At 45.1% G+C, this 27,870-nt stretch overlaps 1 protein-coding gene across 2 annotated transcripts in view; it reads left to right on the forward strand.

The window, feature by feature from the left end:
• lamb2l (laminin, beta 2-like) overlaps nucleotides 1-25,399 on the forward strand; it is a 78,140-nt gene extending 52,741 nt beyond the window's left edge. The window contains exons 11-35 of one of the 2 annotated variants that reach the window (XM_037773154.1): nucleotides 714-893; nucleotides 1,034-1,146; nucleotides 1,341-1,420; nucleotides 1,513-1,669; nucleotides 4,328-4,468; nucleotides 6,928-7,089; nucleotides 7,205-7,326; nucleotides 12,229-12,349; nucleotides 12,489-12,681; nucleotides 12,778-12,921; nucleotides 13,530-13,761; nucleotides 13,844-14,007; nucleotides 14,166-14,390; nucleotides 14,960-15,174; nucleotides 15,284-15,380; nucleotides 15,611-15,983; nucleotides 16,076-16,260; nucleotides 16,938-17,185; nucleotides 17,963-18,178; nucleotides 18,287-18,431; nucleotides 18,564-18,771; nucleotides 19,692-19,833; nucleotides 19,926-20,102; nucleotides 20,218-20,383; nucleotides 24,832-25,399. In XM_037773154.1, the coding sequence (XP_037629082.1) occupies nucleotides 714-893; nucleotides 1,034-1,146; nucleotides 1,341-1,420; nucleotides 1,513-1,669; nucleotides 4,328-4,468; nucleotides 6,928-7,089; nucleotides 7,205-7,326; nucleotides 12,229-12,349; nucleotides 12,489-12,681; nucleotides 12,778-12,921; nucleotides 13,530-13,761; nucleotides 13,844-14,007; nucleotides 14,166-14,390; nucleotides 14,960-15,174; nucleotides 15,284-15,380; nucleotides 15,611-15,983; nucleotides 16,076-16,260; nucleotides 16,938-17,185; nucleotides 17,963-18,178; nucleotides 18,287-18,431; nucleotides 18,564-18,771; nucleotides 19,692-19,833; nucleotides 19,926-20,102; nucleotides 20,218-20,383; nucleotides 24,832-24,968 (4,343 nt within the window). In that variant the 3' untranslated portion in view covers nucleotides 24,969-25,399. The remainder of the gene's footprint in view (nucleotides 1-713; nucleotides 894-1,033; nucleotides 1,147-1,340; nucleotides 1,421-1,512; nucleotides 1,670-4,327; nucleotides 4,469-6,927; nucleotides 7,090-7,204; nucleotides 7,327-12,228; nucleotides 12,350-12,488; nucleotides 12,682-12,777; nucleotides 12,922-13,529; nucleotides 13,762-13,843; nucleotides 14,008-14,165; nucleotides 14,391-14,959; nucleotides 15,175-15,283; nucleotides 15,381-15,610; nucleotides 15,984-16,075; nucleotides 16,261-16,937; nucleotides 17,186-17,962; nucleotides 18,179-18,286; nucleotides 18,432-18,563; nucleotides 18,772-19,691; nucleotides 19,834-19,925; nucleotides 20,103-20,217; nucleotides 20,384-24,831) is intronic. The other variant, XM_037773153.1, reaches the window with a different exon arrangement.
• Nucleotides 25,400-27,870: the final 2,471 nt, after the last annotated feature.

Below are 27,870 nucleotides of genomic sequence, written 5' to 3' on the forward strand. Positions count from 1 at the left end.
GTGCAAAGGGGCGAGGGCCCATTCAACGCTGCTTGCAGCTTTAATTTCATTTGTTTCCTGTACAAGCTCACTCTTTTTGTGTCATTGACTGAACACGCAGATCAGCCTTAACCTCGTTTCAAGGTTGGAAATGACCTGAAGCATTTTACACTTCGTCTTTTTTTTCGACTAAGAATACGCGTGTAAATGCGAGGTTGATGCCCAATAAAAAGGCACTGAATAAATATATTTCTTTACATTTTGCAGCCTCGGTGGAGCAGAGACTGCTGCTCTCTGACTCTCTGAAACAGATTCATAATCCCACAGAATCAGACTCCAATCACCAACAGCTGTCTGCCCCACCGTCACTCTCTCTCTTTGCTACACACACACACACACACACACACACACTCGTGCTGCGCAAACACACTAAGCAAAGCCCCATTGAGCCACCATCATATGCATCAGCGTTGATGTAAAAATAGATCAGGAATTCTACCGGAGCGAAGAATAAAGCAACATTTGCATACACACTGTGTGTGTGTCTCATAGGCATATTATGCATCAGTATGATTAACATTATATAATTCAAGGGTTGTATGACGACCATCTAAGTGTCAGTTTGCAGACGTGCGTCACAAAACTAAAACCTTCTCACTTCTTCCCATTTATATGGATGCCTCTCCTTCTCTTCTCCCTTCACTTACACTCTCTCTCTGACCTCTGACCTCTAGCCTGTGACTGTGACCCAGTCGGATCATTGGAAGGAGGAGTGTGTGACAGTCACACCGACCTGGACATGGGGATGATCACAGGACAGTGTCGCTGCAAAGCCAACGTCAAAGGCACGCGCTGCGACGACTGCAAGGAAGGTTATTACGGACTGAGCCAGAACGACCCGCTGGGCTGTCAGCGTACGTACCTGTGTGTGTTTGAACAGGGATGAAGATGGATTCACATAAAACCACTTCATCTGTATGTAAGATCTGTAAATAGACATCAACCGCCATCTTTATTCTGTGTGTGTGTGTGTGTGTGTGTGTGTCTCCATCAGCTTGCAGCTGTGACCCTCGTGGCATCATCATGATGGGCGCTCCGTGTGACCAGATCAGTGGTGACTGCTCCTGCAAAAGATACGTCACCGGTCGCTACTGCGACCAGTGTCTGGTCAGTAACAACGGCTCTTATAAAGTCTGTTGAAAGCAGTAAAGCAGTTGTATTACCTGACAACTGATTGATTTTGATAGCTAATAAATGTGTTGGTAGCATTGATAAAGGAGCACATTACATAGTACCGATTGCGTACAAGGACAGCGTGTAAAACATGTCACTGGTGTTGAGATGTATTCCCGTCCCCGCAGCCTGAATACTGGGGGCTCAGTAACGACCTGGCCGGCTGCAGACCATGTGACTGTGACTTCGGTGGAGCGTTCAACAACAGGTGTAGATTTTCAACATGTTATACGACTATATGCTTTTGAGAAAGAGACGAAGAGAAGCTTTTAAAGTTGGCCTCCGTGTCTGTCACTTCAGGTGCATGATGGAGAACGGCCAGTGTGACTGCAGGAGGCATCTGATTGGTCGACAGTGTTCAGAGGTGAAGCCTGGGTATTTCTGTGCTCCGCTGGACTTCTACAAATACGAGGCCGAAGACGCCACTGGACACTCCCCGGGTGACTCTGCACTGCCGGTGAGCATGCTACTGTGATTCAGACTCATAACAGACTTCTGGTGTGGTGTCGCTCCCACGCGGCACACACTTTAGTTTAAAGGTTTATTACAATCAGATGCAAAGACATCCAGAAATATATAAAGGAATAGTGAGATGAGAAGATTAATTCCACTGTCATGTCTAACCTGATTCAATACTGCTTATATTTACCCTTTATGTTGATTAAATATGTATCTGACACACATGAAATAACAGCTGCAGCTACTAAATGTAGCTTTTGACGAGAGGAGATGTATCACTGCGTTGGTGATGAAACACACTTTAACACTCTTAGAGGTAATATGAGCTCATGTTTCTTTATCTACGTCCTCCTCCAAGTCCCTCTTCAATATTAACCATTACTTAAAGTAGCAAAACTTGAAATTCAGAGCACATCTGTTGCCTCCACACGGCTGGCTGCTACGAGGGTGGCTGCTACATTTCCATGACAACTAGGGCTGCCCCCTCTTCGTCAACTAATTGGTGGTTTTTGGTCGTTGTCAACCGAGATCTCTGTAGTCTATTAGTTGTTTTTTATGCTTTTTTTGTGCTGAATGACTCATTTCCAAGAAACATATGAGCGCATCTCTGGTAAACACCAGATTTAAAGTGGTGCTTTTCTTGATAGAGGAACTCAGTCTTACAGATCTGTTGATTAAATCAACTAATCGATTAGTCGACAAAATCATATGAGTGTTAGATGATATATTAATGCTGATATCATAGACTCAGGTAGACATTACTCCTCTAAATCTTTATATAGACAATAGTTGTTGATGGTATATTAATGCTGATATCATAGACTCAGGTAGACATTACTCCTCTTTATCTTTACATAGACAATAGTTGATGATATATTAATGCCCTGAATGTCGTATAGAGAACCTTTAAAACACCACTCTGATCTCTATTAATATTCTCGTTAAGCTCCCCCCCATCCAACCAGAGACGGTGACAGGCCATCACTCATCTCATCTCTGTCCACCCACTTTCTCACATTCTTTACTGTCTCTGTCTGTCTCTTTCACCGCCCTCCATCCACATCCGTCCTCTCCACTCTGAGGACACCCACCCCCCCGACCGATCCACTTCCCCATTTAGCCTTTCAGGCAAGCTCAGACAGTCCACTTACACACTGACAACATCACGGCTACAGGAATGTGGGGGGGAAAAGGCAACAGTGAGAGACACCGAACGGGAGGAGATGTGTCTTTGACATATGAGGCTGTTGTCTTCAGGAGGTGATCGTGGCTGGTTGAAGTGACACTGGATGGAAAATTGAGTGAACATGCTAAAGGACAAAAAAGAGGTTCAGAGTAATCAAGATACAGTCCTGGGTTGCGTTCGAAAAGTCAAAAAATTACGTCCTAACGTCTTTTCCTAATCACTTCTCCTTGACCTCGATGAAAATGTCATGAGGTCAAGGAAAGATGAGAAGGAGAATTCAGAAGGACTTAGGAAAAGACAACCGCGGTTTTCAGAGAAAACTTCCACTAGACTCAGTCATTATGATGCGACGGTGGTGGATGTTAGTGACGCAGGTCTGCCGTGGTGAAACTACAATGTTCTGAAGATGGACTACAGAAGGCGCTGCTTCACCCGTGTGTTGTTAAATAGGTCTTTCAATGACAGGCTGCTTCACCCGCGGTATGTTAAACACAGATACCACAAGTCCTCCTGCTGCTGGGACACTCTATCAACATATAATAAAGGATCATCTGACCTAACATGGACAACCGGTGAAAAATATCACTTCATTACCAAGGTTGGAACTGAAATAAACAAAGGAATATATGATAAATATTGAATTAATTGTTGGAGTTATGGAGAAGCTGTAGGACCATATACTTCTTTTGGGACATGTAATATTTATTTATGTTGATTATTTGTTAATTGATTGTTTACTGTTCATTTTATTAGTTATTCTTGTTTTGTTTTTTACTGAGGTATTTGTAGCATGTTCCAAATAAATAATTAATTAAAAATAAAGTGAAACGAAATGGTTGTCACTGCCCTCTCATATTAAATATGAATCCCAATTAGTGTATGAGCGTATGAAAATAATATGCAAGATAAGCATATTGTTTGTTATTATGAACGGCCGAATGGTGCGTCGCTTTAAATGCTGCGGTCGCAAGGAATTGTGGGATGTTATTCTCTCCTTTACTTTGTTAAAGGATGGTCCAGTGCATCCTCTGCTAAAGGAGATAAGGAAGGAAGCATTGAGGCTTCTTTCCTCAGCATTCGGAGGATTCGAACAGCTCTTATCATGGCTGCTACTGAGGTACTGAGAGGGTCATTTCACTCCGTTAGGAACCTTCCTAAGCAAAAAGGACTATTCGAATGCAACCGTGCATCTCTGTACAGAACTCCACAGCTGAAGTGACCCATAAAATCACCAGACAGTGGCACAGATACCAACCTGTCATAACTAATCATTGTAATACGATGTCATGCTCCGATAATTTCAGCACAGCTCGGCTCTGTGTGCTCCTGTATGCTGTAAAAAGTTCTCTCCTCTCCTCACCTCCTCTCATCCTCTCCTCCTCTCCTCCTCTCATCCTCTCCTCCCTCCTCCCTCCTCCTCTCCTCTCTCCTCCTCTCCTCTCCTCTCCTCCTCTCCTCCTCTCCTCTCAGGGCAAAGTTCGTCCTCAGGCAGAGACCGACTGTGTTCAGCACCTCAGCAACCAGCTGAGGAGGCACCGTCGTCACCGTCGCATCACCAACTCGCAGCAGCATCGGGCGGCGCTGAGACGTATCCGCCAGCTTCAACAGACAGTAGGACACGACTCACTGATTTTAAGATACAGAAGAAGCAAAGGGTTGTTAGCATGTTAAAGTGAGAGCACTTAAAACAGGTCCATGTTTTTGTAAACTAGTGCAGTGGTCGTTGAACATGCCTGTTCAGAACAGGCTGAATTCTTGTCCTGTGGGTGTTTTTTGAGAGCAGAATAGCAAATAGCAGCGAGCACATCTCCAAATCTTGAACAGTATCGGGTGCCAGGTAGTGGCAAGAACAGAAGAAACAAATCACCGGCACTCAAAGATAAAGAGTCTTTTTTTAGTTTATTTTGGGCAACCAAACGAACGCGTTTCAGCGATAAGCCGTCATCAGCGTGATCACTCAAGACGTGATGCAAGTTTTAAATATTTCAGGTGAGACACAGACACCAATCAGAAAAGAGACTATATGATTACATAACAGAAATCATGTGTGGGTACACCGCCAGGACATATCCTCTCACAACAACAGAGGCGTGGCCAAAACAGTCAGAAACAACCAGCAATACAATGAAAGAAAAATATATATATATATATCTTGAAAGCCCACATGGCAAAAGCCACTCCATAACAATAGAATGGTGACACACTCATCAATAACACATAATTGATATACATTTTCTATAGCCTCTATTGAGGGAAGACATACATAAAATAAATCTATGCTTGCAAACTGTACAATATAACCTCATGAGAAAGTACTAACAAGGAAAAAGCAAAAGAAGAAAATATAAGTAATTAGGAAGTTATTTTCTTTATGGCTTTAATCATCTGACCGCTCAGATTTATCTTGGGGAGCCACTAATGTAGATGAACTGGGTCTATCTGAGCAGTTTAAGCTGAATGGAGTGTCCAGAAATGTTAATGTTAAAGTGAACTGAATCTGTCAGCTAGCAGCAGTTTTTAATTTAATAATACATTAATAGCCTCTGTATTTACACGTACTGTACAACATTTCTAAAGCTCACATTTCTAAAGGTTTGTGGTCATGTGCTATGTGCACCACTTGGCCTAATTAAATGCTTGGCTGTCAAGTTAATTACGTCATTTCAAACTAGTCAAGCTGAAACAGCGAGGTGAATGTGTATGTAGGAGTGTAGAGTTCAGTGTAATCTGAAGAACATCTAAACTGTAGGTACAGTAGGTACAATACTTGAGTTGATGTACTTACTGTAGTTACTTTCCACGGCTGGATGCAAGATACAGCAAGTCAGACAAAGAGCAGATCAGAAGCAATGATTCATCATCGCTCCATTTCTCTAGTTAGCAGCTTGTGAACATGAAGTGATAGTGTAGCTGCTGCAGCTGTATGTGCGTTATGTCTGTGTTGGAACAGTGAGAAGTTGTCAAGAGCACCAAATGTACACAGAGAAGGACAGAGATCCTGTTATATATCACCAATAATCATTCATTGCTTTTAACAAAAGAAACCTGTGGTTCAGTTAACAGAAAACGTGCCTTGATTTCCACACCGGACCAAATAATTTCACAGTATGGATTCATCTTCCTATTCTAAGTTTTTAAACTAAAATAGAAACTGAACTAGAGACGGTCTCTCTGACTCTGATTGGTGAACTAAATGAGGGCTTCTCAACCTTTTGTAACTTGAAGCTCACGTCTGATTGTTAAAGTAATTCCAAGGACCACCTTCCCAAATAAATAACAAACTGGGCTATAAATATGTGTCCACTGTCAGGTGTAATGTAATATTCAGCTTACCCTCACCCATCACTGCCATCCAATATGAATCCAAAGTATTCCGGGTCATATTTCCTCACCACACGCTTTGGAGCTTTTACTGGTGCAGGGTTGTCTCCAACATCACTTCTCGTTTAAAAAAATGCTCCATTTTGTGTTACCGTATCCAAGACATATATGTCTGTAAAGGGGAGACTCGTGGGTACCCATAGAACCCATTTTCATTCACATATTTTGAGGTCAGAGGTCAAGGGACCCCTTTGAAAATGACTATGCCAGTTTTTCCTCGCCAAAATTTAGCGTAACTTTGAAGTGTTATTTAGCCTCCTTCCCGAAAAGCTAGCATGGCATGGTTGGGACCGAGGGATTCGTTAGGATTTTTAGTTTCATATCATTCCAGTATCCTTCCTCTAGCGTTTAAACCCCGCCCGCTACAACCTCTGAAAACAATATAGTTGGATTTTGAAGAGGTTAATCTAACCATTTATCAGTACCACTAGGTGGTGCTCTGAGGCCCTCCAGTGGGCCGCGGCCCAGTGGTTGAGAATAGCTGATCTAAATGATCCATTGAGCAGCTCTAGTCTTCATAAAAGCTGCTTTATTAGACTTTCCGCAAGCTTATAATTCAGATCACACAGCTGTCCTCCTGAAGACGGTAGAGGGTCAGGTCAGTCAGGGGACACAGTATACATAGTATAGTATATAAAGTAGAGGTGGTTCTCTGGTAATGTGTGTGTGTGTGTTTCTGTCTGTCTCAGCCGGACGTGAGGAGCGTTCATAGAGAGCACACTCCCAGCCACATGGTGACGTGGACCGGACCCGGCTTCGCCCGCGTCAAAGACGGCGCCGGCCTGGTGTTCACCGTCGACAACATCCCCTACGCCATGGAGTACGACATCATGATCCGCTACGAACCTGAGGTGTGTCAGTGTGTGGACCAGCACCTACAAGACTGATGTGAAGCTCTTTGTCCTAATTAATGAAGGTCTTTAAGCTTGTTCCGTGTGTGTGTGTTTTGTGTGTGTGTGTGTGTAGTCCACAGAGGACTGGGAGGCCATAGTTAGTATTACTTCTGTACTGCTGCCGTCCAGTCTGCGGTGTGGAAACCTCCTACCTACTGAACAGCTCTACACAGTGACTCTGCCGCACCGCAACAGGTACCACAACTGTGTGTGTGCGCGTGTGTGTGTGTGTGTGTGAGGGTGGTCCCCACAAGTGATGATCAAAAAGTTGGTCCCCACTCAAGATGGAAACGAGTTTACGAGTGTGTGTGTGTGTGTGTGTGATGGGCCATTGTAGCCAGCATGTTTATTCAAGTCACTAAAGGATTAGTTGAAGTATTCCAGGTGTTAATCAGGTTTGTGTTGTTTTATTGCATCATTCCATTGTAGTCTCTGACCTGCCCCGGCTTGTATGAGTCAGGCCTGTATCTGTGTTCTTATCTCACTGTAGCCGGCAGTATTCTTTACTGTTGATTCACTGATAGGACGACAAACATACCAGACAGCCTGTGTAATAATCTGCTGCAGTGATATGAAAGGAAGGCAGCAGCTCTGTTTACTGAAGTTTAGAGAAATAAGAAAATGTGAAGACGAGCAGAGAACGGTACAGTCTGGATATCCAGCCTCATACACCTGGTCCAGGTTTTTTATTTTTTATTTTATTTGACCTTTATTTAACCAGGTAAAATCAATTGAGAACCAATTCTCATTTACAATGATGACCTGGCCAAGAGGCAGTAGCACAGTCCACACAAGTGACACAGACAGCACAGATACAATACAGTATGACAAACACATGAGAAAATGGCTAAAAACAGCATAGGTAAATTAACAAACACTATGTACAAAAAAAGGCGGATTACTGGATGTACTTTGTAAAAATGGAAGAGAGAGAGAGAAGTGAGGGCTGGTCAGCAAGTACAGCAGTCAACTATGACTTGTTGCAGCTTTTGTTTGAACATGTTGAGAGAGGTGAGAGCTGTTAGTTTGAGCGTGTTCTGTAGTGAGTTCCAGTCATTTGCAGCGGCAAAATGAAAGGAGTTATGACCAAACACAGTACGGACTTTTGGAATGATGAGCCTTATGAAATCACTGGATCTTAAACGGCGATTGCTGTCGGAAATGTGCAGAAGATTGGAGAGGTAGCAAGGGGTCATTCCCAAAATGGATTTGTAGACCAAGAGCAGCCAGTGTTGTAGCCGCCTGGTGTGAAGGGAGGGCCAATCCACCAATCTGTAAAGTTCACAGTGGTGGGTGGTGAAGGGTGCACATGTGGCAAAACGGATTGCTGAGTGGTGGAGTGTGTCCAGTTTTCTGAGGGTGGTCTTTGATGCCATTTTATAAATTATATCGCCGTAGTCAAATAGAGGAAGGATGGTCATTTTCACAAGGGTGAATTTGGCAGAGTGTGTGAAGGAGGCCTTGTTTCGATACAGGAAACCCAGTCTAGCTTTGACTTTAGCCAGAAGGTTATTGATGTGTGTGTTAAATGAGAGAGATGAGTCCAACCAGAAGCCAAGGTATTTGTAGGAGCTGACAAACTCCAGCTCCGAGCCATCAGCACTGTAGATCTTGGGAGGGCTGGGGATGATGAGGTTTTTCCGGTCAAACAGCATACATTTGGTCTTTTTGGCGTTGAGGAGCAGGTGGAGGTTGTGGAAAGACTGTTGGATGGAGGTGAGGCTTTGTTGAAGAGTGGACACAGCAGAGTGGAGTGAGGGACCAGCTGAATATATGATGGTGTCATCAGCATACAGATGAATCCTGGAATTTCCAGCAGCTTTGGCTACATCGTTAATATAAATGGAGAACAAAATAGGGCCTAAGATGGAGCCTTGAGGCACACCTTTAGAGATGGTAAGAGGTTCAGACATGATGTTTTCGGTCTTCACCCGCTGGACACGATCAGCCAGGTAGCTAGCAAACCAGTTGCAACATCTACTGGACAAGCCAATGCTGGTAAGTCTTTGCAGGAGAATGTTATGGTTGACCGAGTCAAAAGCCTTGGCTAGGTCTATAAAGGCAGCTACACAAGTCTGTTTGATGTCCATGGCGGTGATGACGTCATCAAGGACCTTCAGTGTAGCGGTGGTACATCCGTGGCCTTTCCTAAACCCAGACTGCAGGTCAGACAAAATATGATTTAAGTCAATGAAGTGAATTAGTTGTTTATGTACCAGTTTCTCTATGACTTTGGCCAGACAGGGCAAAATGGAAATCGGCCTGTAGCAGTTCGGGTCAGAGCCAGAGCCTCCTTTAAAGAGGGGGAGAATTGTAGCCGATTTCCAGTCAGGGGGGAAAACAGACAGATGAAATGACAGGTTGAACAGGCTTGTAATAGGGGAAGCAATAATATGAGCGGCTGATTTTAAAAACACAGGGTCAAGCCCATCAGATCCAGCTGACTTGTTTGAATCTAACTTAATGAGTTCATCCAGGACTTCCGAAACCTTAACAGGTTGAAGGGAGAAGCTGTTAACGCTGGGTGATGAAGTGGGAGTGTTAGATGAATCTGTTTCAGGGGCAGCTGCACCAAAGAAATTAGATGAATTCACGAAATGTTGGTTGAAGTGTGTGGCCATGCGTTGTTTATCAGTAACAACAATGTCATCAAAAATCAAAGAAGTGGGTAGATGCGGAGAAGCAAGTTTGTTTTCCATGGATTTGACTGTTTTCCAAAATTTCTTGGCATCAGAGCCACTGGCTGAGAATTCTTCTTTGAAATGACTGATTTTAGCTTTACCTAGGTTCATCTTTAAAGGGTCAATAGTGTGCCATCAGTATGACCCACGACTGAGAGGTTTCAAACTAAGCCAAGCTTACAGAAGCCAGACCTACTGACCTTTATAGGGCGGGGGGGCAAAGGGTCGGACAGTTTCCAGGGGAAGTTGAAATGGGAACAGACAACCCCTTCCATAGATATGTCTTCCACCTCGAGTGCACAGTTTATAACTCGTTAACACCTTCTGCTAGTTTTTGCTAGCTAGCTGTTACCATGTGTTCACTTTTTATTTGGCAAATGAATGGATTATTATGTCTATTTCTGATGGTAAAAGGTTAGTTCTAGCTCATATCTGCTTATGACATGGTAAATACAGCCTGAACAGACAACTCCTATATTTCCATTTTATTCCGTTATTTCCTGTTAATTCCCATAAATTCCCCATATGGAAAGTTTACACCTTGAATATTCCTTGAATTTTGCAGCCCTAGGCAGCCATAGAGAAACATGACTGTCCACTGTAACCCACAGGATGAATTTAACTTTCCATCTATAATCACCATCGGGTCAACATTTGAATCTGTCCAATACTAATGACGTTCTCATCAGCCTCACCTCAACATGTCTTTTGTTTTCATATTTATTGCCTTACAACGGCTTGTTAATAGACACATTTGATGTGCCTGAACAGGAAGACTGGAATCACTATAGCTCCTAATTTAGCTCACGTTGATCTTCTGACATGAAAAGTTTATTGGTCACCACATCAGACAGATTAACTGTTAACTATTCCTGATATTCTTGAAATAAAGGAAGCAGAAAGAAGGATGTAGGATGAAACACTGTTAAGTGTGAATCTGCTGAAAAGTCTTTCAGAGTCTGAACTCATCTGGAACTAAGAGGTCAAGTCCTGTCCGGATCCGTCTGTCTCAGCGGACCGTAGCTGGCCTTCCGTTCTCTCCTGTGGTTGGTTGGGGAGGAGCCAAATCCAGTTAGAGTGGGATGATGTTGTCTCTGGAGAACACTGGTTGCTTTAGAGAGAAGAAGGAAATAACGTAGTCAACAGATACTGATTTAAAATGTTCTATTTCTGTTCAGCTGAAATTCAATGTTTAAAGGTATGATATGCAAGAAATTCCTAAAAAGCAGTGTATATATAGACTGATAAAAACAGAATCCCTCTCAGTCATCACTAGTGAGTGGTGGTGTCTGTATCTACAGAGACCCGGCAGCTCCCTGCCTGGATTCTCTCCCTTCTTCTTCTTCTTATTGTGCTTTACTCAGGACGCTGCTGGGCGTCAGCACACTGACGCCTGTGGATCCCATGTCTCTGTCTCTCTCTCTCTCTCCCTCTCTCTGTCTCTCACTCCCCCCACCCTCTCTCTCTCTCTCTCTCTCTCTCTCTCTCTCTCGCTCTCTGTCTCTATCTCTCTCTCTCTCTCTGTCTGTCTCTCTCTCTCTCTCTCTCTCTCTGTCTCTCTCTCTTTCTCTCTCTCTGTCTGTCTCTGGTTTATTTCGCAACAATGACCAATAACTTAAATATTGCCCAAACATACATCAAGTACATAAATAACAATCAAACAAACTGAATTGTATAAAATCAAATAAAGTAAAAACTAAAACATATTGATCACATAAACCTCATTTAAATAATATAAATATTCATCTTGAGTTTCTGGAAGTTTTTACTGTAATAGGAATCAAAAAATAAAATCTTTGTCCAGCTGAGTGTTTGCAAAACAAAGAAAAATGTCTTTTCTGTGAGGTTGTATTTTCCCTCTTTCTTCCTCATGTCATGTAATGTCTATAGTATGTTGTGCACACTTTGCTAATGTATGTATTATGTTATTCTATGTATATATTTTAAAATTGTCATGCTAGTTGTAGTAGTCGGGTATATTTATAGTGTTTTTCTATAGATAGATTTTTGTACCTTTTTAGGAATTTTAACGGTGCATTGTCTCGTTAACCTTTAAAATGCTCAACATTGATACACAATATTTTGTATCTCTGGGGACAAACAAATGACGAGACATGACGAGACATGACGAGACGTGACATGACGAGTCGTTTTTACTTCTCTTACACAGTCATTCTGTTTTGAACTAGCAGTGACTCAGCAGTATACAATATACAGTATATAATATACAGTACAGTAATGCCATCGGTCCATAGGTGTACTGTACTGGTCCAGGTCAGCTTGTCGAGTGTTAGTGGAAGGAACAAAGGAGGAGAGAGAGAGAGAGAGAAAGAGAGACTTTGACATGTATGAATATACTGTATATATATGCATGTATGTATTTCAGTGTTTGTTGTATGTACTCTGTGTTTTGCAGGTACATCCAGATGCCCAGGCCGTTCTGTTTCGAGCCCAGTAATCGGTACGTGGTTTCTATCAGGTTCCAGCGCCACGGGGTCTCACACAGACACCTCACCGCCTTCATTCTCATCGACTCGGTGAGTGAACTGACAGCCGTTGTCCTCCTCTATGTCTGTTTGACAGGCAGGTAATTAAGTACATTTACTCAAGTACTGTACTCAAGTACTAATTTGAGGTACTTGTCTTTTCTTGTCATGCTACTTTTCCCCCCAATAGCTGGTTCTGATCCCCAAATACACTGAGCTTCCTGGTTTCCATGGTAACGAGCCCGAGGCAGAGCAGCGGCGGGAGGAGATGATCCGATACATGTGTCTGGATTCCTTTATGATCACACCGATGCCCGTCCTGGCCGACATGTGTTCCAAACTCATCTGTAGTATTTCCTCCATCGTTCATGACGGCGCTCTGCGTGAGTAGAGACAGGAACACACGTTCAGAGGACGTCAGCTGCTTTTTAAATACTAATAATAGTCTGATGTGTGGTGTGTGTCTGTGTTGTGTCCAGCGTGTCAGTGTGACCCTCAGGGCTCCCTCAGTGGAGAGTGTGATAAGGTGGGAGGTCGGTGTCGTTGTAAACCCCACGTGATGGGTCGACGCTGTGACCAGTGTGAACCAGGAACCTACGGCTTTGGAGTGAACGGCTGCACTGGTGAGTCTGTGTCATGATAGCAGCCTGAAAGGTCAAACCACACCTACTGTGTAAATCAGGGGTGTCAAACTCCTTTTAGTTCACGGGCCACATACAGCCCAATTTGATCTCCCGTAAAACGATTGCATAATAACAACACCTCCAAATGTTTTCCCTTTCTTTTAGTGTAAAGGAGTACAATACATTCTGAAAACGTTCACAATTGATGGATAATCCACTGGCTTCCCATTGACCTCTGTGAAAAAATCCGATCCATTTCTCCTTTTTGACAGTATTTTGTAACGTAGCCTGTACGTAAGCATGTTGGAATCCATAATAGCCCAACCAGCATATGGGCTGCTACTCTTATTAGGACAGCGTGACCCCCGAGGAATAGCAGTGCATTTATTGGAATTAAAGACTTTTCTGCAATTTTCACACTATGCAAAGTCATCCAGTGGGCCGGATTGGACCTTTTGGCAGGCTGATTCTGGCCCTCGGACCGTATGTTTGACACCCCTGGTGTAAATGAACATCTGCAAAGAGTCACTAAACTAGTTCAGTATATGTTTTGTCCCTGATTGTTAGAGAAACAGTGACTAACCCTTTAAATCCGTCCTCCCGTCCAGCCTGCGACTGCCACTCAGAGGGCTCGTTGAGCCACCAGTGTGACCCGGTTACAGGCCAGTGCCAGTGCAAACAGGGAGCCAGTGGGCGTCAGTGCTCAGACTGCCAGCCGGGCCAGTGGGGCTTCCCCAGCTGCAGCCCCTGTCAGTGTAACGGCCACGCAGACATCTGCGACCCCCGCACCGGCGAGTGTAGAGAATGCAGGGATTACACAGTGGGACACTTCTGTGAACGGTAAGGATCGCTGCGTGTCACGCTGCTCTGCTTCCTCCCTGGTTATCATGCTGATGGTAAATGTGTCTCTCATTGGTCCCAGTTGTGTGGATGGGTTCTTTGGGAACCCGGTGCTCGGTTCAGGGGAGCACTGTCGGCCCTGCCCCTGCCCCGGTAACCCCGGCTCAGACCACTTTAACGGCCTCTCCTGTCAAGCTGACCGCACCTCCAACCAGATCATCTGTGACTGCAGGCAAGGTTACACTGGTGAGCTCCCACGCTGCAGTCACACACACACACACACACACACACACACACACACGTTGATCACCTTCTACTCTATTCAGCACTTCACCCTCTACTTCAGCCTCGCATCAGTGAAAAGCAGTTGTCATGCCATATTGTCCCTCCCCCCCCCAACCCAGGGCCCCGCTGTGACCAGTGTGCCCCTGGTTACTACGGCAACCCAGAGCAACCCGGCGGACAGTGCCTCCCGTGTAAGTGCAACGACAACATCGACACCCAGGACCCCAAGTCATGTGACCCTGGGACCGGCCAATGCCTCAAGTGCCTGTACCACACCGACGGTCCGTCCTGTGGCCACTGTCAACACGGTTACTATGGCAACGCTGTGGCCCACGACTGCAGACGTGAGTGTTGATGGCAGAAGTACATCTGGATGGTTTTTAACCAGTTACAAGCTCACATGTTATGATCTGGGTTTCTAGTAACAGTGGATGGTGTCGGCTGAAGCTAGTTGTGTCATTAAATCTGATATGAGCAGCTAAGATTTAAGTGAGTGATGGACCAACAACTTGTTTCTCAGCTTTGAAGTTTAAAGAGAAAAATGATATTTCATTATTTGTGTAGTGGCAGCTCGCTATAAACCGTCCTCGCTACTTCTAGCGGGATGTAAAGGTTTCTGACTCACGTAGACCACCATGTCCTACTTCCACTTGCCTTCTGCAGACACTCACTCCTTGGTCAGCTTCATATATTCAATAACTGAAATACAGTCTACAATCTGTGGTCTACAATCTGTGGTCAGAAAAACTGTTGCTCCCCATCCTGCTCCACTGAAGCGGAACTCGTACACACCTAACCTGTAAAAAACTGTAAATAATACAACATGGCTCTTACAATTAGTCTGCAGAATCAGTTCGTCTTGTTGTTCCCGTCTTCTCTCTGCTGAGCATTGAACGCGTGTTTCTCCCGTCAGTCTGTACCTGTGTGACTGCCGGCACCCTCCAGTCTGCCTGCACTGATGGACAGTGTCACTGTGACCGGCAGACCGGAGCCTGCTCCTGCAGAGAGAACGTGGCCGGCCATAACTGTGACCAGTGTGCCCCTAACCACTGGAACTACGGTCAGGACCGAGGCTGTGAGCTCTGTGGCTGCGACCCGCATCACGCCCTGGGGAGTCACTGCAACATGGTGAGGAAGCGCCAGGCCTCCCGAAGCCTGGAAATGTATACGAGTAATTTTGTCTTCTTATTCAGTAAATATTCGTATCATGTTGTTGATGTCCGTCTGTCCTCTACAGTTCACAGGCCAGTGCCACTGTCAACCAGGCTTTGGAGGTAAACAGTGCACCGAGTGTGAGCAGTTCCACTGGGGAGACCCGCGGGTGCACTGTCAAGGTAACTCATAGTGAATAATAATTTAGATACCACCTGTGAACAAGAATGGGCAAACTGCACTTCACGTTCTAGGTCACATGAGTGAGTTGTCTGTTTACAGTAGAAATGATGCAGAAACATTTAGTGTAGCTTTAAACCCGTCCATCAGTAGATCAGACCCAACCACACCTGGACCTGCAGACCAGTTTATAGTTTTATTCTCTGTGCCCTCCCCCCCCTCCTCCATTCAGAGTGTAACTGCCATCCTCGGGGCTCAGAGATGGCCCAGTGCGACCGATCTACGGGGGTGTGCGAGTGCAGGGAGGGAGCAGCGGGGAAGCGCTGTGATGAATGTGCTCGCGGCTTCACTGGCGTCTTCCCCGAGTGTGTCCAGTGTCACCCGTGCTTCCAGCTGTGGGACGACGCGGTGTGCCAGATTAAAAGGGACCTGGAACACGTCCAGTACACCACACAGAAGATCCTGGAGAGCGGGGTCACGCCGGGGGTCGGGGACACGCGCATCAAAGAGCTGGAGAGGAAGCTGAAACGAGTGCAGGATCTGATCAGAGCGGAGGACAGCGACAGGGTCCACCAGCTGATTGGACAGAGCATCGATGACCTCAGGTGTGATGTCACACAGTGTCTGGATGTTCATTGAGGTTGGTTTGGATGAACTGCCTGTATATTCTATAAACACCCTGCTCTATGTGCGGCAGGGCTGAGATCGCCCTGACCGACGGGCGTCTGATGGGCGTCGCCCGAGAGCTCAATACAACAGCAGAAGAAGAAGGGTCACTGAGACGCACACTGAGTGGTCTAGAGAGAGAGCTGAGGGACATCAACGCCACCGTGGCTCTCAAACGCCGCCTGCTGGAGGACTACCTCACCTCAGGATTTACAGGTAACAAACTCATCAAGTCAGTGAAGCTTTAGATGGTGTCATGTGACAGTACAGGCTGTAAACACAGCAAACAGTCATGTGATACAAAAGCTACTGAAGCCTTGAGAGGCACGTTATGAAAACAGTTCTGATGATCCATTTTCTGAGTCTGATCTACATTAGTTTTAATTTCTCATGCGCTCTAAACATAAGGTACATACTGTATATTGTGTTTCAGGAAGTTATTTAAATTAAAACTCTCCTGGAGGAAAACATGAATGCTTCTGGTTTTATTAAGAACATGAAGTAGTGGTGCACTTCAGCCTCTTGTGGCCAAAATGAGTATTACAACAACAAACACTTAGAAAAAGTAACTTGGAAAGGAAAAGTAACTTAAATGATCCTCCCAAAACGTTTTTCCACTTGTTTCACAGATGAACTTATGAAGATTATCCTGGTAAACACCTTTTTTTCCCTGTTCTTAACTCATAATCTCTGGAGAGAAAAGAATTTAGATCAGACTTCTTAAATGGATCACCGGTTATATTTTTTTCTTCAGTAAAAATCTCTGCAAACAAAAAGAAGATAAAAGAGTTATAAAGATTTAGTGAACCTCAATCAACTAACTGCAAAATATTGTGAAATAAATTCTGGTATTATTCATAAAACTATAAAAACCTGCGCCTGCTTCCTCACAGATCAGTTTGAGAAGGTGAAGAAGTACTATGGGGAGTCAGTGAAGGCTGAGGAGAGATGCAACGCATCAGTGTCCGGTCCTCTCAGTCCTGTAGAACGGTCCAAAGAAACCCGCGCTGTCACCGAAGACCTGCTGGACGCCAGTAAAGACCAGTTCCTCCGTACTCTGGCCGCTCAGAACAAATCACTAAACGAGCTGCAGCACAAAGCCCACGACCTGGATAAGAAGGTCCATCACCTCAGTCACAAGGTAGGACTTGTTAGGGTTCCCTCATTAGTCCTGGAGGATGGATGACACAGATGGAAATTTACATTTTCTATCTTCTGTTTTCATCTTGAGGTGGATAATCTAATAAACCAAAACGTTCTGTTTTGCACTGTTTCTTCGCTGTGCAGAAATGTCACTATTTTACATCATATCACACAAAAAGTGATAATGTCTGATGTGTTGTTGTATTGTCAGTATCCTGACGGCGCTTACCTTTGGTAAGTCAGGATATTTCTGTTGACTCTAATAATGCATATACAGTATATATGATGATATTGTCTATCATCACTGGAGAACCCCATAGTGAAGGTTCATATTTGTCATTGGTAGTAGTACATCTCCATGGTGAAGAAACACAGAAATACGTAAAACAAAAAGTTTTCATGTTTACTAGATTACCCACTTTGAGATGAAAACAATAATTAAATTATTATAATAATAAACAACAGGCTCAATCACCTATAATATGATTTATATTTATGCTATAATTCATCAGTACTATACTGCATGTTCTTATGTAATACTTTGATTCAACTTCATACATAAATTGTTATAGTCCTAGTTTAAAATGGAAAGAGATATATACACACACATGTATAAATATATACACATGTATATATATATATATATATATATATCATTTTGTATTCTTAATGTTTTATATTTTCCGACTTTATGAAAGTGTGGGTGTAGGAACGTGTTTTTATTCCACTGACCCAACCAGTTCAAGTGAATGATGAAACACTGTTCTCCCTCCAGGTGTGCGGGGGTCATAGCAATGCCAACGTCAATGGCAGTTGCTCAGACGGCCGATGCGGTAGTGCCGGTTGCCGTGACCATCAGGGCAACAGTATATGTGGAGGAGAGGGATGCAACGGGACAGTGAGCACTTCTGTAGCAGCACTGAATCATGCCAGGAACGCCACTGACGGTCTGAACGCTGCCAACGAAGAGCTGCAGGGCGTGGCCAGAAAGGTCATTATTATTACTGACTAGGGTGGAGGAGTGATGGTGTGTCCTCTTATCTGCCTTGACTGGAGACTATAACGTTTCTCTGTTGACGACTTGGTTAACTGTGTCCAGCTCCAGGATATCGCCTCTCTGACACAGAATGTGAAGAACCAGGCGATGAACACGCTGGTGAAAGCGCAGAAGAAGAAGGAGCACTTTGAAAACAACAACAAGAAACTGAAAGATTTCATTAAGAAGATCAGAGACTTCCTCACAGGTATATTAATGCTGTAACTGGTGATCTCTGCTTTGAATGAAGTCACTTCTTATTGCAGACTGTAACTGTAGTATTTAAAGTGTTGTTTGTTCCTGCATGTGTCTCCTCTCCTTCCTTCCCTCTGCTGTCCAGAGGAGGGAGCAGATCCAGAGAGCATAGAGAAGGTGGCTCTGCAGGTGTTGTCCATCAGGCTGCCGGTCAACAGGACCGCTCTGGACAAAATGGTCATGCAGATAAAGGACGGCCTTTCCAACCTCACCAACGTCGAGGGCATCGTCAACCAAACCTCGCAGCACATCAGCAAAGCCAAGGAGCTGCTGGACAAGGCTAAAGAGGCCAAGTAAGTGAAGCTACTGGCTTCTTTTTTAAAGGGGACATATCGTGCTCATTTTCAGGTTCATGTTTGTATTTTGGGTTTCTACTAGAACATGTTTACATGCTTTACTTTAAAAACACATTATTTTTCTCATACTGTCTGTCTGAATATACCTGTATTCACCGTCTATCAGAAACGGTCCGTTTTAGCGTATTTCAACAGAATTGCGTTGCTAGGCAACAGCATGGGTCCATGTTTACATCCTGTCAGCTGATGTCATTCACATACAGTACACTGAAACAGGAAATAAACTGGGACACATTTAGTATGTTTACGTTTAAAACTGTGAAATGGTCTAAATATTGTATATTTGTGACATCACAAATGGTCAGAAATCCTGACGGCTTGTTTCAAACGCACAGTTTCTGAATACGGGCTGTGTGTATTTCTCCATGGATTGAGCGTTTTGATACTTTCACAGTATTTATATATCACTTAAACCTGCTTTATAATATAAAAGACATGACAATCTCGCTTTTTACAATATGGGACCTTTAAATTAAGACCACATTTCCCACAATCCATCTGGCTTGCTGTCAGAAAGAGCAGGGTTCTGCCCAAACAGATGTCACGTCTCACCAGTTTTCCCCGATGTGAGAGGAACAGATGACAAAAACAAACTTCATCAGTGTTAAAATCTCCAAAACTTCACCATCAACATCCACAAAGAACACAAAACATTCAGCAGATTGATGACAAATCTGTGACGTTAAACTTCTCCCTGAAGTAGTTCTGTTTTAGTTTGTTTGCTTACAGTCATTTTAAAGTGGCAGTAACTTTGTGTTTCGTAGGGACCTTTAATTAATTATTACAAAATCGACTCTTTACTAAGAACCGTAACAACAACCTTTTGTATCCTTCTAATTTGTGGTGTGGTCGTGCAGGAGCCGAGCAGAGGGAGTGAAGGATGCAGCCAATAACACCAGGCAGGCGTTGGATGTGTCTGAGAAGGCCATAGAAGAAGCCAGAGCAGCCCTGGAGGAGGCCCACAACAACCTGAACAGCACCAGGAACGCTACAGTTCAGGTAAACTGTCCCTCCGGCCACGGCTGAGCATCTAAACACTCCGTTGTCCCGTATCTCTCTTCTTAACTTTATTACGTGTCATTCTCTTCCAGGTGGATGAGAGGCTGACGCAGCTGGAGGATAAGCAGCTGGATGTCATGATGCGTTTAAACAACCTCTCCATGGAGGTGGAGGCTCTGAGGAACAAGACGGAGCAGAACAGACAGATGGCCAAGGACGCCAAAGCTCTGGCTAACAACGCCACGCAGCTAGCATCCTCACTGGAGCAGGTCAGTGTGAGGGCAGACGTCGTGTTTGGAAGCACATGTTGTGGACAGTAGCAGGACTTTTTACAGTAAATAAAGTGAAACTAGAACTTGAACACTATTGTGTGGTCTCTCCCAGAGCCTCAACCACACAGAGAAACGGTACCGGGAGCTGCAGATGAAGGTGGACTCTCTAGGTGGGGAGTCTGGAGGTCTGAACAGCATCAACCAGAAGGCAAAGGACATGAAGAAGGAGGCTGAAGACCTCTTGAGCAAAGCCAGCAAGGGGATCGAACAACTCAGGAGTGAGTACATGAAGCTGCTTGAACACTTGAGCCTATTCTTGACCTGTTAGCATGACTTGGCTGTGAGGAAACCCCTTACATATAAGCAGGTGTAGTGAAGCAGTTAGCCTCTCCTCCTGTTGCTGTGAGAATATGGTGATATATCTGTCAGGTTCTGAAGAGCGTTATAGATGAACTAATAATAAATAATAATGTATCAGGGAATGTGGACTAAATTGTTATTATTCAGTGGTTATCTGACATAGCCTGAGATATTTTATTAAAGATTTAATATGTAACTTTTCCACATTGAAATGTCTAAAAAACACATTTGTTGTTGAGTTGTGTACTTACATTATTCCAAATATTTCCAACAATTTTCAAAAAGAGAAATCTGTAATCTATCTATAATATCTCATCACTCACTCATTTTCAACCTCTTATCCGGGATCGGGTCGCGGGGGCAACAGCTCCAGCAGGGGACCCCAAACTTCCCTTTCCCGGGCCACATTAACCAGCTCTGACTGGGGGATTCCGAGGCGTTCCCAGGCCAGTGTGGAGATACAATCTCTCCACCTAGTCGTGGGTCTTCCCCGTGGCCTCCTCCCAGCTGGTCGTGCCTGGAACATCTCCCTACGGAGGCACCCATGGGGCATCCTTACCTGATGCCCGAACCACCTCAGCTGGCTCCTTTCAACGCAAAGGAGTAGCGTCTCTACTCCGAGTCCCTCACGGATGACTGAGCTTCTCACCCTATCTCTAAGGGAGACGCCAGCCACCCTCCTGAGAAAACCCATTTCGGCCGCTTGTACCCGCGATCTAGTTCTTTGGGTCATGACCCAACCCTCATGACCATAGGTGAGAGTACGAACGAAGATTGACCGGTAGATCGAGAGCTTTGCCTTCCGGCTCAACTCTCTTTTCGTCACAACGGTGCGGTAAAGCCAATGCAATACCCCCCCCAATGCTCCGATTCTCCGGTCAATCTCACGTTCCATAGTCCCCTCGCTCGCGAACAAGACCCCGAGGTACTTGAACTCTTTCACTTGGGGTAAGGACTCATTCCCTACCCGGAGTAGGCAATCCATCGGTTTCCTGCTGAGAACCATGGCCTCAGATTTAGAGGTGCTGATCCTCATCCCGGCCGCTTCACACTCGGCTGCGAACCGATCCAGTGAGTGCTGAAGGTCGCAGACCGATGATGCCAACAGGACCACATCATCTACAAAAAGCAGCGATGAGATCCTCAGCACACCGAAACTGCAAACCCTCCTCCCCCCGACTACGTCTCGATATCCTGTCCATGAATATCACGAAGAGGATTAGTGACAAAGCGCAGCCCTGGCGGAGGCCAACCTCCACCGGAAACGAGTCCGACTTACTGCCGAAATCCCGAACACAGCTCTCGCTTTATCTATAATATATATATGTATATATTATATAATCAAGGTAACTGCATTTCATTTGGTCCTTTGTGTCAGCGTTGTGGTTGTCTACTAGAAGCTGTCAGAAACTGACTTTTTATCCAGTTTGAAGCCACATTTCTACAGTAGACATTTTAGATCTTGGTGGTTTTTAACTCTATATTTCAACCAGATGAAGGATTTTAGTCGTTGGGTGTCTGGATCTGAAGTTATCAGAGAAACAAGTTGAGCAAACGTTAGCGGCAGCTCGGCTCGCAGCTCCTCCGGGACGTCCTTCGTCCGCCGAACAGCGTCGGAGAAACACTGTTTTTTTAACGTGAATCTGCTTTATTCAGTGTTTTTAGACCTCTATGGTAGAAAGCTCCTGAACGATGAACACTTAAGGAATCCTAACTGAGAGGAGCTGACTGACATGACATGTCACCAAACTCCCTCTGCTTCTGTATTGTATTCATTGAGAGACCTCTAGTGGCAGTAAATGACCTATTGTTCGTTAAAATGAAAGGAAGCGTGTGAATCAGTGTGTAGGATCTGATGGTATCTAGCGGAGAGGTTGAGAGTACAACCAGCTGTAGCCTCTCCAGTGTGTCAAGCATGTTGGAGAGCTACGGTGGCCAAGGTGAAAACGTGAATGTCTTTATCTAGAGACGGCAGTGTATGAGTAGAGCAGGTCATCTGGAGCAGAGCCAGTGATTATTATTGATACGAGTGAAGTGAGTGATGAAGCAAGAGAGGGAGAGAGAGAGCAGAAACATGGAGGACTTGCTAAGAGGACCCGCTCCCTATAGAGATATGAAAGTAAGGTAAAGTAACGGAAACACAAGCATTGTTAGTTTCAGGTGATTATACACTAATGAAAACATAGTTATTAATATTATATTCCATTTCTGCCAACAGATCCCCCTTATTGTTTGTCCTTTAAATTAAATTATAAAATTACATTTTAAATTATTATAATTGTCCTAAAATATTCTGATAAAAAGATCAATCCCCTCAGGGGACAGTGGACATCTCAACCACCATGTCCAGAAGCATGTAACACAGATCCCGTCCTCCAAACCTCATTCAGCCTCAAGCAGCGTGTCTGAGGCTGTTTCAGCTGTCTGCTGGATAAACCTGGTGAACTGGAGGAGAGCTGTGCAGCATGTTTTAGTTCTGATGAAAGCTCACACTGATCTGGACCTCGCTGTGTTCTATCACACCGATTATATAGTTAACATCTCTAATGCTCTTCCTGTGGACACGTTATCTAACCGTGGATCTGTAGACGTCCCCGTGTAGACCCGTGTCTGACTCCGTGGATCTGTAATCTGTAGACGTCCCCTTGTTGACCCGTGTCTGACTACATATATCTGCAGACGTCCCCGTGTTGACCCGTGTCTGACTCCATGGATCTGTAGACGTCCCCTTGTTGACCCGTGTCTGACTACATGTATCTGTAGACGTCCCTGTGTTGACCCGTGTCTGACTACATGTATCTGTAGACGTCCCCGTGTTGACCCGTGTCTGACTACATGTATCTGTAGACGTCCCCGTGTCGACCCGTGTCTGTCTCCATGGATCTGTAGACGTCCCCGTGTTGACCCGTGTCTGACTCCATGTATCTGTAGACGTCCCCGTGTTGACCCTTGTCTGACTACATGGATCTGTAGACGTCCCTGTGTTGACCCGTGTCTGTCTCCATGGATCTCTAGACGTCCACGTGTTGACCCGTGTCTGACTACATGGATCTGTAGACGTCCCTGTGTTGACCCGTGTCTGTCTCCATGGATCACTAGACGTCCCTGTGTTGACCCGTGTCTGACTCCATGGATCTGTAGACGTCCACGTGTCGACCCGTGTCTGTCTCCATGGATCTGTAGACGTCCCCGTGTTGACCCGTGTATGACCCCATGATTCTGTAGACGTCCCCGTGTTGACCCGTGTCTGACTACATGTATCTGTAGACGTCCCCGTGTTGACCCTTGTCTGACTCCGTGGATCTGTAGACGTCCCCGTGTAGACCCGTGTCTGACTCCGTGGATCTGTAATCTGTAGACGTCCCCTTGTTGACCCGTGTCTGACTACATATATCTGCAGACGTCCCCGTGTTGACCCGTGTCTGACTCCATGGATCTGTAGACGTCCCCTTGTTGACCCGTGTCTGACTACATGTATCTGTAGACGTCCCTGTGTTGACCCGTGTCTGACTACATGTATCTGTAGACGTCCCCGTGTTGACCCGTGTCTGACTACATGTATCTGTAGACGTCCCCGTGTCGACCCGTGTCTGTCTCCATGGATCTGTAGACGTCCCCGTGTTGACCCGTGTCTGACTCCATGTATCTGTAGACGTCCCCGTGTTGACCCTTGTCTGACTACATGGATCTGTAGACGTCCCTGTGTTGACCCGTGTCTGTCTCCATGGATCTCTAGACGTCCCCGTGTTGACCCGTGTCTGACTACATGGATCTGTAGACGTCCCTGTGTTGACCCGTGTCTGTCTCCATGGATCACTAGACGTCCCTGTGTTGACCCGTGTCTGACTCCATGGATCTGTAGACGTCCACGTGTCGACCCGTGTCTGTCTCCATGGATCTGTAGACGTCCCCGTGTTGACCCGTGTATGACCCCATGATTCTGTAGACGTCCCCGTGTTGACCCGTGTCTGACTACATGTATCTGTAGACGTCCCCGTGTTGACCCTTGTCTGACTCCGTGGATCTGTAGACGTCCCCGTGTTGACCCGTGTCTGACTACATGTATCTGTAGACGTCCCCGTGTTGACCCGTGTCTGACTCCGTGGATCTGTAGACGTCCCCGTGTTGACCCGTGTCTGACTACATGTATCTGTAGACGTCCCCGTGTTGACCCTTGTCTGACTCCGTGGATCTGTAGACGTCCCCGTGTTGACCCGTGTCTGACTACATGTATCTGTAGACGTCCCCGTGTTGACCCGTGTCTGACTCCGTGGAACTGTAGACGTCCCCGTGTTGACCCGTGTCTGACTACATGTATCTGTAGACGTCCCCGTGTTGACCCGTGTCTGTCTCTGTGTGGTTGCAGAACTGGAGAAAAAGTTCAGGAGTAACGAGCAGCGGATGCAGAAGCAGCGCATGGAGCTGGACGAGCTGAAGGAGAACGCCACCGTGGTGCGGGACGAGATCCGGGAACAAGTGCAGAAGTACAGCAACTGTGTGTGAGGAGGTTCCACCAGAGCAGAGTTCCACTGGTACTGGTGCTGTGACCGGGATGCTCTGCTGTTCTTTCACTGCTGCATCACCTTTTACACACATTACCTGTCAAGTGTTTCATGTTCTGTCCTCAGTGGACGTATCAACACTGTCCTGTGTGCTGTCTGAGCTATTACAACAGATGGATGACCTGTGGACAGCATTTGTTTCACTGTATAGACATTTGATTTCATAAATAATAAACAGAAGAAATATATCAGAAAATGTTATCAGAAATTTGTTATTTTGACCAAAAGAGCTTTTAATATTTAGTGTGTTTTTGCTGTAATTGGACCACGTCAGTATGATATTTACAACATGAAGAGAGATGTGGAAACATTAAATGATGTGTTTATTTTTATTACAAAAGAAACTCTTGATTAAATACATATAAAAGCATACACACACGTGTTCTTATAATTCATTCTGAGGTGCGATGATGGAGACAAATAAATGTGATAGTGTTTCTGTAAATTCATCACATCATGTGTCCTGTTTGTGTGATGATAACATCTGTATATCAAGTTTCTATTGTTCAACACATCTGTACCAGCAGATGTGTTGTTTCAGTTAGTCGTCACTAGGGGGCGCCTGCAGTGAGTCCTCCAGTCCTCAGCCTCTGTTTCATTACCTCCCATCCATCAACCGCTCACAGCACAAATGTTGCCATGGGAACATGACAGGTGTGATTAATAACACATTCCATCCAGGTGAGCCAGTGGCAGGGTCCTGGTATTGTTCATGTTCACTCACTATTACAGCTGATAGGACACAGAATGGAACAGAGCCGTCATTAATGATGTCCGTTTCATTAATAGCCTGTAACAAACCTCATTTGACTGTGGAGCCTGTGTGGACACGTACTCAACATGTTGATATTAACAGAGGATTAAATGGCTACTTGTACGTGAAAGGGTTTACGCATATAGTGACGACCCCACAGAGAACTATCACCTGACTCTGCTGGTCCCCTCAGCAGACAGACTCCACCAGAGACCAGCTGGTGAACACAGTGGAGCATTTAGCAGCTACAGAGACAGACGTGTCCCTCAGGAGTTAAAAGGAATACTAATTTAGTAACGACTTCCTGTTGGGTAGTTTAGTTCAGTGGTTTCCAGTCTAGGGGTCAGACAGCTCCTCCAAAAGGTCACCAGTTAAATGGATTCATATTTTGGACTCTAAGCTTAGTTTAATATTGCCTCTTTGGGCCTCAAACAGTGAAATGAAACCATCTATGAAGTTAAAGGGTGAATACGTCTAACTAACAACTCCTAGACCTCTGAAATGTGCCGAGGAGCCCCGACTACACAGGACTCCTTAGTGAGGTTGGACCGCTGGTTCAATCTCCACATCTGATCGTCAGATCTTAATGTGCAGAGTAGTCCGTAACGTTGGCTGGCTGTCAGATACACAGAGAGGAAAGTCTCTATCTGAAACGTAGTATAAAGTAACATACAATGGAAGTACTCAAGTAAAGTACAAGTACCTCGCCTTACCTCGCACTTGAATACAATACTCGAGTAAACGTACTTAATGACTTTCCACTAATGCTAATAACACCTTTATCATTATTATTAGTATGTAGGCTGATGAGCTCACATGGTTCCCAGCATTAAACAGGTCTAATGGACCAGGAGCTCTCTCCAGTCACAGGTTCCTTAGTCATTTACCTCTAGGTTACTGTGTATATGTACACACGTATATATTCAGTATATATAGTAGCAGTGATTGTGTCCTCCCATCCCCCCCTGCTGTTAGCTGTCAGTATGAAGCAGCTCTGCTGGTCTCTGCTGGGTCCTGGGTCCTGGCTCTGGACCCTGAGCTCTAACAAAGAGAGGCTGTCCTCTAGCTGCACAGGGAATGTGTAATATGACAGCAGGAGATTTACAGCAGGCGGGGTCCTGGTCCTGGTCTGGACAACACCTGGACCTGGACCCCTCAGACACATCCTGGAGGCTGTGAGAGGGTAAACCCACAGAAAGAACTGATATGATTATTATATAAACATATATATACTGGGGAAAAAAATTCGGAAACTTGTGTTTGATGGATTATTTCTCTGTTGTTACATTGCTAATTGGCATTGTATTTTACATCGTTGGAAAGCCTGTTTATTTACCTTCACAATGATGTCCAACTTGTAAGGATCATGCATTTGTGGGATGAGCAGCACAGCTGATTATGTGGGTAGCGCCAAAGAAAAATTTGCCAAAATGCTCTGCCAATGGTAAACAGTGTATTCTCCTGTTGGTATTGACTCTTGTTTTGAGTTGTTTGGTGGATTGGATGATTGAACTCTCTATCAGTAACAAGGAACAAACAAGACATATTGGCTATTTCACACTTTATTCATTTAATACACCATCAGGAGCCTCAGTAGCGGTGGAAGATCCATACGCAGCCACAACAGCCTGGCACCTCCTCCTCATGCTGGTCACCAACTTGGTCACACGTTGCTGTGGGATGGCGTTCCATTCCTCAACCAGGATTTGTTGCAGGTCAGCCAGCGTGGTTTTGTTGGTCACTCTAACACGTACAGCACGCCCAAGCTGATCCCACAAGTGTTGAATTGGGTTGAGGTCTGGACTCTTGGCAGGCCGTTCCATTCTCTCTACTCCCACATTGTGGAGGTAGTCTGTGATAACTCTGGCTCTGTGGGGGTGAGCATTGTCATCTTGAAGGATGAAGATAGGTCCCAGATTGTGGAGATATGGGATCGCAACTGGCTACAGAATCTCATCCCGATATCTCACTGCATTGAGATGGCCTTCAATGATGACAAGCCTTGTTTTGCCAGTGAGGGAGATGCCCCCCCGCCCCCCCACACCATGACACTGCCCCCACCAAAAGCTGTTACTCCATCGGTGCAACA

The sequence above is a fragment of the Sebastes umbrosus genome, chromosome 6 (assembly GCF_015220745.1).
Source record: "Sebastes umbrosus isolate fSebUmb1 chromosome 6, fSebUmb1.pri, whole genome shotgun sequence".
NCBI classification, from domain to species: domain Eukaryota; kingdom Metazoa; phylum Chordata; class Actinopteri; order Perciformes; family Sebastidae; genus Sebastes; species Sebastes umbrosus.